Source organism: Anser brachyrhynchus (genome assembly GCF_964034855.1).
Source record: "Anser brachyrhynchus genome assembly, chromosome: 1".
In the NCBI taxonomy this organism is placed as follows: Eukaryota; Metazoa; Chordata; class Aves; order Anseriformes; family Anatidae; genus Anser; species Anser brachyrhynchus.
The window spans coordinates 204,285,565-204,295,270 of NC_137694.1; the positions used below are offsets into that span (position 1 = coordinate 204,285,565).

At 48.0% G+C, this 9,706-nt stretch overlaps 1 protein-coding gene across 2 annotated transcripts in view; it reads left to right on the top strand.

Annotated features, from left to right (window-relative positions):
- Nucleotides 1-9,706, top strand: part of RAB30 (RAB30, member RAS oncogene family) — a 43,013-nt gene that overhangs the window by 31,120 nt on the left and 2,187 nt on the right. For both annotated transcript variants that reach the window (XM_080568848.1, XM_080568849.1), the window contains exons 2-4: nt 1,805-1,905; nt 3,503-3,586; nt 7,656-7,839. In XM_080568848.1, the coding sequence (XP_080424974.1) occupies nt 1,813-1,905; nt 3,503-3,586; nt 7,656-7,839 (361 nt within the window). In that variant the 5' untranslated portion in view covers nt 1,805-1,812. The remainder of the gene's footprint in view (nt 1-1,804; nt 1,906-3,502; nt 3,587-7,655; nt 7,840-9,706) is intronic.

The window sequence follows — 9,706 nt, forward strand, 5'->3', positions numbered from 1 at the left end:
CCGGGGAAAGCCAGGCATGGAAGTACAAAGCTATTACACAGCATAACAGTCCCAGAAAACATTTTTAAGCATTTTTAAAGCCTGCTCTTTTAAGGTCCTGCGAGGTTGGAGCATCCTCAGGGCTGCTCCAGCTGCTGCTGTGTGGTGGCAGCGTGCAGGTGACCGTAGCTCCAGCTCAGCGGTGAGGCGTCCCTGTAGTGACTCAGCTGCGTCCCTCCTGACCTCCTGCTAACGTGGTGCAGGTCATTAGTCACTGATTGGTGAGGTTAGCCTTTTTTAAGGCTCCTGGAGAGGTCAGGGGTCACATAGACGCCAAGCAGCTGCATCAGTGTTACGCCTCTGTTGCCTTCAGGTCCATCAGGCGGTGCTTGGAGAGCTGTTTCGGTGTGCTCTGTTGGGTTGACCCAACTCTGTGAGCAATCTGGGGCTTGACTGAGGATGGCAATTCCCTAATACTTTATTTCCCCCTGTTTTTGCCTTTTCCTTGCCACCCTCCATCTTCTGTGCTTCCCAGCTTTGGCTCTGTCTCCTCATCCATAATCTGTATGTGCAGGTAGGTTACGTACCATACTCAGATATCCCAACTGATGGCTTGTGGATCTGTCTCTTTACTCTCCTATGCCATTACTCCAGACCAGTCCTGAGGACAGGTCTTTGACATCAGCTATAATATCTGTATTTTCTTTGACGCAGCTGGGACACTGCCCTTCTGCTCCCCTGTCATATAATCAGAATTGTGGAATCATCTCAGTTGCAAACGACCTTCAAGATCATCAAGTCCAACCGTCCACCTGACCTACAGAGTCCCATCACAAAACCACATACATCCCTTAGTACCATGGGCTTTTCTGGCTGCCCCAAATCTCCGACCGAATCTCTTCTGCCTGTCTCGATGGTTACAACCCCCTCCTCTGGCCACAGTGCCTGCAGCACCCTTGGGTGCTCTGGAGACGGAGGTGCATCCCTCGCTCCTTGCCCAGCTGCAGCAAGCTGCATGGGTCTGCTTGGTCCTTCCCGTGCTTTATGGGACTGAAGGAAGCCTGGTGGGTCTTCCTCCATATAGGCAATGCTGCCTGTGTCCTGACACATTGCCAAAAAGCCAGTCTGTGCATCCTGGCAAGGGGGTTGCACAGGGATGTGTGTGTGCTGGGTTCCCCTGAGCCTCCTCTGTTTTCTCTTCCCGTTTGATGCTTTTATACCAATCCTCACAATTTTATCCTCACAAAATATAAAAAAAAATCATCATCATAATTGCAATATTATTAGATTAGTAGTATGTATTATTTCTTCTTCTTTTTTTAAGTCCTCTGTTAATATACTTCAGCCAAACTGTTACCCCCCGCTCCCTACTAATATTGTAGCAAATGAACTTTTCTTTACAGCCGACACCGCTGCTTTTATTTTTAACCAATTGCCCTGTTTGTTCTGCCCCTGTGCCCTCCCCAGTCCCTGCTCTGCTGAAAAGCAGCATCGATGACTCGCGGGACGGCACGAAAGCCAAAAACTGGCCGCGGCCGTGCAGCGGCTGACGTTGCTGGCCCAGGTGGACTCTGCCTGCGTGTTGCCACAGGGGCGGGGTGGGAAGGGCTCTTGTCCCTTATCTGGGGAGCCACACGCATGCTAGGGAGACCTTTGTGCTGATAGTTGGAGGAATAAAGTTCAATGGGAATGAAAGGGCATTTCCCCAGCGGGAGGGAGTCAAAAATCAGAGCCAACCTGCGGCAGAGTTGGACGTTCAGCGTGGGGGACGCAGCTTTGGCCACCGCCTTGGTTCACACTGTCTCACGTCCTCTCTCTCTTGCAGCTGCGTAAATGAGTATGGAAGATTATGATTTCCTCTTCAAAATTGTTTTAATCGGCAACGCCGGTGTGGGGAAGACCTGCTTGGTCCGACGCTTCACGCAGGTAAGGTCGGGCACCTGCCAGATGTGGGGCATCGCGTGGGAGCATGGAGCTCTCCACCAGCACCCCCACTCCACAGGCTTTTATTATCCATGCTTGCAGCGTCCATATCACCTGTGGTGATGTACCAGCATGAGCACTGCATCAGTAACTAGTGCAGTGTGTGCCTTTGCTGGGGTTCTGGTTTATAAGGACCTCCTGTTGTATTTCCTATGGACCTTCTCATCCCATCCCTCCAGGGTGGACCAGGCTGCTGCTGTACTAAGCTCCCTCTCATGTTGTCCATTAGTAGATGATTAAATAATCTGGGTCCTGGGCTGTCAGCCCAGGGTCTTCTGTTAAACATCAGACCAGGGATTGCACCTGAAGAGTTACCAGGGGCGTTTAATAATGGTTTGAAGCAGTGGAGTGTGATTCTGGCAGCAAAAGGAGATGTTGCATTGCCTGGGAAAAATCTGTGCTCCCTGCATTTGTGGCTTTACGTACACCGGCTCCTGAAAAGCTTGCGGTAACAGTGGGGGCCAGCTGAGCCCCTGTCTGCCTGATTAGGGAAAATGAATCAAATGCAAAGGTTTGAGGACTGTTTTCCCTTCTTCTGTGTAACAGAACAGCAGGAAGAGGACTAGGCGTCTGTGATTTGGGCTCAGAGAAGAGTTTGCATGGTGTACTCTAAAATGCAAGTTATGTTTCTTTTGTTGCTGTTGTTGCAGTCCCTACTGGGAATCGTCAGTTTAAGTTTTAAAACTGTATTGATGTTAAACATGCTCTCTGCCTGTACCAGCTGCTGGCAATGAAGCTGGTTAGTCCCAAAGGGTTAACCACGATGTCTGCAGCCGCCACTGCTGCCTGCACTTTGGCAGCGCTGCTGCTGCTATAGGGGATTGATGTGCCCCAAAAACAACACGGCTTTGCAGGCTGGGACGCCAGAAATCAGGAAGCTCTGCTTGTTTTCGTTCAGTTGGCTGTTGCTCCTTTCTCGAAATTGAGCACTGCTAGTCACGGGCTGTGCTTTGGGAGCAGGATCTGGCCACTCAGGAGCTGCTGGGGGTGCCCTGGGGATCCCTTTCCTCACTGTGGCAGGACCTTTCCTCATCTCTTTCAAGGCGATGGAGAATTGGGTCAGAGGAACCCAGCCTGCCCTTCCCCTGCCTTTTCTGAGTGCACAGAAGCAGGAGAGTTTCTCCCCTCTCCTTTTTCCCTTTATACATCCTCCTTTTCTCCTCCTGTTTGTTTTCCCACCTTTCAAGTCAGCTGCTTGCAACAGCATTAGGGGTTGAATTACAGTTACCTTTGCACTGGAGAAATGTGGTCTTTTGTTTAGCTCCCCATAACAAGGAGGTGGCAGTGGATTTTGTGCCTTCTTCTGATGGATGCTGTGGAGATGGATCAGTGTGCAGAGCCTGCCCTGGGGTCTGTCCCCCCTGCTTTGAGCGGTGGAGGAAGCAGGCACATCTTTCAGTGTAATTCCTTTCAGTATTCTTCTAAGTGTCCAGAGAATTGAGCAAGGGCGGAGTAGGGATGGGAAAGAGTAAGGATGGGCACTCAGAAGGAAGTTTTCCTTGCTACACAACTTGTTCAACAAAACTGTGTTTTCTTTCAGGGGCTTTTCCCACCAGGCCAAGGTGCCACGATTGGAGTTGACTTTATGATTAAAACCGTGGAGATAAACGGTGAAAAAGTAAAGGTAGGAACCTGATGGTTTTCAATATAAACTCGTAGGGTGGCACCGTATTTTGGGTTTCTTGCTGCAGCGTGCCTGCTGCTGGAAGGTCCAGGGCTGCCTGTCATGTCTTCGAAAATGCACCATCAGGAGCATGGAAAGGGGAGATGCCCCATGCCTGGAGGTGTTCAAGGCCAGGTTGGATGTGGCTTTGAGCAACCTGGTGTGGTGGGAGGTGTCCCTGCCCATGCCAGGGGGTTGGAATTAGATGATCTTTAAAGTCCCTTCCAACCCAAACCATTCTATGATTCTGAGATCTTGCAAAGCTCTGTTCTTGCTCAGAAGGCACTGAGATGGTGCCTGGCTGGGGCTGAGGAAGCACAAAGAAGCATTTCAATGCAGCCTCCATTTACTGCACTGCTGGTAGGATGAAATCTGTTGAGTCCCCACTGGGATGTGCCTGATAAAGGTTTTCTCTTGTGAGCTCCTGAGATGTCTGGCTCCTGGGCTGGTGCGGTTCTGAAGAACGAAGGCTTGTTTCCCACTTCTGTTGAGTTACAGACCTGAGAGAAGTGGAGATGTTTACGATATTGGTGCTTTGGTCAAAAGGTTGAACTAAGAAGGGCAGTGTCTCACTATTGACTCTTTCAGCTTCCAAGATAGGGTGGTTGCAACCAAATCATCACCGGGAAACTCCTTGTCCCATGCTACCTCCTGAACCTGGCTTGGGTATTGCTTGGCAGGGAGCTAGTTTGTCTGGGCCAAAACACACCAGGGCCCAGGTTAATGCTTTAATGGGATCCATGGTTCAGTTCCAGTGCTCAGAGACGTTGGCTGGCACCGCTTAAGTCATTAGCAGAGCTTTCACCAGAGCTATTGTGGCATTTGGAAGTTGGGAGAAGAGAATGAACCTCCAATGTCAAGGTGTTCAGGGTCCCTGACACCTGGAATTACTTTTCCTGCATTAAGCCCGTGGGTATTGAAGTGAAAAACAACATTTTTTTCCTTGATGCCTTTATCTTATCTAGTGACGAGCAGGTGGGAGAGTGGCAGCAGTGTGACAGTGGCTGGGTGGATTGAGACTCATTTTTAAGCACGTGCAAGTGATGGGATGGAAACAGTGGACTTGTGCAGATTTTCAGCTCTGTATTTTTTTCCACCCATGTTTCAGTGCAGAGGCTTTTGGAGTAGAAAATTGGATGGAAATCAGACTTTAAAAGCATTTCAAGAGGCTGCCACTCTGCTGCACGAGGAGCTGTACATTTGCTATGGCAAGTGATGGTCCTTGACCAAAAGGCCTTGCAGCCTGAGCAGGTGGAGGACAGGAGATGTAGATACCTTCATCAGATACAGGCTGAGTTAACCTTTGACATGCTGCTGTGGGACAGAGCAGCAGGCAGGAAAGTGCTGAGCATCACAGATGGCTCCCGTGCTGTCAGTGCATAGTTTGGTGGAACTCCACTGAAGGTGGAGATCATTTTTCTGTTACATACCTGGTGTAATCCCACTGTATTGAGACTCTCTTAGAGGGAAAAAGGCAATCTTGGAGGAAGGTTTTCCCATCCTCTTCAGATACCTGTTCTTTCCTTGCTCCCATGACTCGATCCTGTTTATCACCAGCTTGGACTGAGGATGCAGACTCCTTAAGAGAAGGTTGTGAGCACCATTTGGGGTGTTCAAAGCCCACTCCCACCACCCACCAGAGGAGTAAGTTGGAGTCACCAGAGCTCAGCCACAATGACAGCAGTGTGGGAAGAAGCTTAGTAGGACACATTTTGGTGTTTGAACACGTCGTACAGAGTCTGAAAGGCAAAATGATTCCTTTCTGCCTCTTGCATCAGTGCAGGCAGGGACTGAGTTTGTAGCTGAAACTTTCTGAGCAAGCAGCGCCAGTGAGAGTAAACATTTAATAAGCGGGAAAAGCAGGGATGACTCAGAGCTGAGAGGGGAAAAAATGACATCTCAGTCAAACGAGGCACCAGCTCATGGAGCAGAGCCAAGCTGTGACTGCTTCAGTGCCAGGCAGCATGTCCTGCATGGCATTGGGATCCAGGGTCAGAGCAGAGCCATTCACCAAGAAGGTGTTAAGACTTAAAAAAAAATATATATATACGTGCGTGTGTGTGTGTGTGTGTGTGAATTTCTGGGAAAAATACTTTCCAGCTTTAGAATTGCATTTGAAAGTCAGAGGAGAGAGCCTTGCTAGCATGAGAGTTGTGTGCAAGCTATTTCAGATGTGAGTGGCTACTAAGGCTCGCTGACAGATAAACTGAGACAGCCTTTTGCATTTTTTTAAATATGTCTGATCATTTCTATCAAAACCAAAAATACGTGCAATGTGTGTACTGAGAGGCTACACAAATTTGATAGTAATTACAGTGCCAGTCACAGATAAGCATCTTCACTGCTGCAAACACAAGGCTCTGCTGCACGCACCTGTGATCTTACTGCACTCGGTGGAAGTGTCCATATGCTCAGAGCTAAACGTGCATGCAGGTGGCGGGGGAGAGGAAAGCATGGCTCCCAGAAAATTAACATCCAGGTGACTGTTTTTTGCAGGGAGAGTCACAGGCCTGGCCAGCTACAAACCCTCTCCCCCTTTTGATTTTAAAGTCCGTTACAGTCAAGCAGTGAAAAGCATGGTCACATCAAGTCTTAATCTGTCAGAGATCTTTTCAATAAATGCAATGCGTTTATTAACTAGAGTTAACCACTAGACCAACCGGTAGATATTTTTCCTGGGAAATAGCTGCACAACAACAGCAACAAAATTATCTGTGTTTTTTCCATCTGCTGGAGTTTGTAGGCTGGTTTGTTTTAAACAGAACTCGTTTGTTATCTGAATTTTGAGTGCAAGTAATGTCACCCCTGGTTTTGTGTGGCCCCTAACTGCAGGTGCCATATTCAGCTATTTAAACACAGCTATGCTGAGAGATTAAACTCAAAGGTGCCAGGGGCTGTGAGCCAGCAGCAAATTCCTTTCTCTGCAAAAATGTACCTTTTCAGAATCATACCCCACATCCGAAGGCTGCTAATGGGGGCTCTTGTTCCAAGCTCACATATTTATGATGAGTAGCTGACATAGTTTGACATTGGAACTGGGCAAGTACAAGGCTTGCTCTATTATGGGCTGCTGTATGTACGGAAAAAATCTCAAATACTTTTAACTTTTTCTTCCCAAAGTACACAGGATTCTGGCTAGAAATCAGCCTTTCGCATACTAAGTTCCAGGGAGGGGTGCTTAAAAAATAAAATCTGAAGCAGAGAAATGCTCTTTTTTGCTGAAATGTTTTCATTTTGGATGCTTTTCTTTGCCTGCTTTTTGAAAAGTTGTGGTTTTGATGAGCCACCAAAAGCTGTCAGATGGTTGTTACAAAAACGGTGCGGGTTTGTTTCGTATTGGGAAATGAATGTTGTTTTTTCTGGATCCAGGGAGTTTGCCAAACAGCGGCTAAGCTCATGACCTCTTAGCTATAGTTAGGGACATGCCAGTCACTTCTACACATCAGGAAGGAAGGCGGCGAGCAGCTGGGTGGGATGTCTGAAGTTTTGTAGAGGAAACATGTCGGAGTCCTTGGATGAGCCTTCAGCTGCAAACCCAAGCTGTGTCCACTCCCGTGGCTTCCACCCTTCAGTGCACCATCTCGGGATAAATAACTAACTTCGGGAGCTACAGGAGTGGCTTCATTATTCCTTCTGGGACAGAACTTGCTGTGGGTTGGACTGCAGCGCAAGGAGGAGAGAGGAGACCTGCCTCTGGTGCCTGCGCTGTAATTCCAGGCCAGCAGCTCCGGCCGAGGGAGATGCTGCAAGGCCCATGAACACTGACGGACCTGCAGCTTGCCAGGGAAGTCAGCAGCAATGCCAGCTGACTTTGTGCCTTGCATTTCAATCTGCAAAGGCAGAAATGGAAACAAACAAGCAAAAAAGCTCGGGGGATGGAAAGCCAAAGGGGAGAAGAGCTAAGTGCTTTCACAGCAGTGGTTGTACCCTGGAGGCATTTAGGTCAAAACAGTGCTTCTACCAAGTAAAAAAAAAAACTAAAAGTGATTATTTTTTTCTCCTCTCCCTGCTTCCCTTGTTGTGCCAAAAGCTGCAGATCTGGGACACGGCAGGACAGGAGCGGTTCCGGTCCATAACGCAGAGTTACTACCGCAGTGCCAACGCCTTGATACTCACCTACGACATCACCTGCGAAGAGTCCTTCCGATGCCTCCCCGAGTGGCTGCGAGAAATCGAGCAGTACGCCAGCAATAAGGTCATCACCGTGTTAGTGGGTAAGTCAGGGGCCTCCCTAGCGGGGTGGTGCTGCAATGGAGGGCACTTGGTGGCAGATGGAGGTGTTGGGGGGAGGAAGAAGCACTATCTGCGTGACGTGGAGGTGCAGGAGGCTCAAATCGGTGCAAATAAAACAGCTGTAACCGTGTGTGGGTGCAGGGTGCAGCTGGTGCCTGAAACCCACCTGCTTGGACCATTCCTCCTGCAGACTTCCCCAACATGATGGTGGAGATGTTCAGGACACCCTAGCTGCTTCTCAAAGTCTGGTCTCATCTCAAGCCTTAAGGCTTTTGCGTGCAGAGGTGGATACTTCCCTCGGGTCGGTCCCATAGGGGTCTGAAGCACTGATTATGGCAGAGCTAAGAATGCAGGCTTATCCCTTGTGACTCCCAGCTCAGATCTCCACAAATATATGAGGATCTGCTCAAGCTGGTGATGCTTGTGTGTTGATGCACCCCATAGCTGAGGACAGATGGAGTCTTGGCTTAAGTGGGACAAGATGTGGGAACCAGACCAGGATGCAATGGCTCTGTGGATCTTAGCATTCATGGGTAAGACAGAGCTGGAAAACTGGTTATTTTTGCCTGGATTTTAGGAAACCTAAAAATAAATACTGAATGCCATGTTAATCTAGCAGCTTCAACTCAAGCTAAAACAGACCCCAGGCCATCTGTCTGCTATTTGCAAGGTGAAGGTTATTTCGCTTACCCATGCTTCTGCGTGCTCTGCTTTCAGTATCTGATAGTCAGAACTTGGCTTTTAAAGGCCCAAGAATATACAAAGAATAACAGAAAAATAACTTGGGGAAAGCTGGAAAGTTTCATATTGCAGTGTCATCATTTCCTTTAATAGTTTGCTGTTTAAAAGAAGAATCTAGAGGATGATAAAATATGTTTAAGGTGTCTTTAAAGGTCTATTGAGCTTTACATGCCCCAATGGTATTGCAAGTGAGTCTTGGGATTTAAGGAGCTGCCATACAAGAAACTCACTACACTCCAGAAGAAGAGTATGGCACATGTACAAATGGCTCAGAAATAATAAATGACTAACAAATGCACATATGATTTTTTAGGGAACATTGAGTTAATTATCGGCATCTACAGCATAAAATATAAATAACTTCAACAGCACACGCTTTAAACATGGTAACACCCATAAAGTGCTTACGTTGCGTGAGAATTTGTTTAGAAAGAGTAACTGCAGTGTATACAGTCTGTCCAAGAAATTGCTTCATCAGAAAAGAAGGGGAGTATTGGATGAAAGAAGGGCAATGGGAGATGGCTTGCTAGCGCAGTCTTCTGCTGGTTCTCACACCAGCTCCAGACACAAGGCCAGGAGAGGTTTCCTCCCGAACCTGACGAGTCCCTGGACACAGCCCCCTGTTATCACAGGCCCCGCTCTGTTACCTTCTTTGTAAGATTAATTTATGGCAAAGACATCATGTTTGAAGTGAAGTGGTCTGTAATAGGCTGTAATCATATCAGATGGTTGCTGGAGGCATTAATCAACTCCCTGCTAAAATGAGCTCTCTGAAGCAGGGGGCTGGTTCCTTGCCCCACCTCGCTCTGTGAGCGCCCCCGAGCCTGTCTGTGCTCCAGCCTCAGCAGCCAAATCAGTCGCAGGGATATTTAATTAAGATAGGAAAGCAGCCTTCTGCACCAGACTGCCTTTAAAGCTTGTAACGACATGAGAAATATCACACTTAGCGTCTCACGTGCTATAATTGACATTTTAAGTGCTCCTCAGAGCCAGAGCAGGAGAATTTTCAATAGATATTAAAATGGAAATTCTTTAATGTCAGTTGATAGCAGCAAACAGATGCACTAGTACTAAATTAAAGCTGACGGACTTGGATGTTCACAGGGC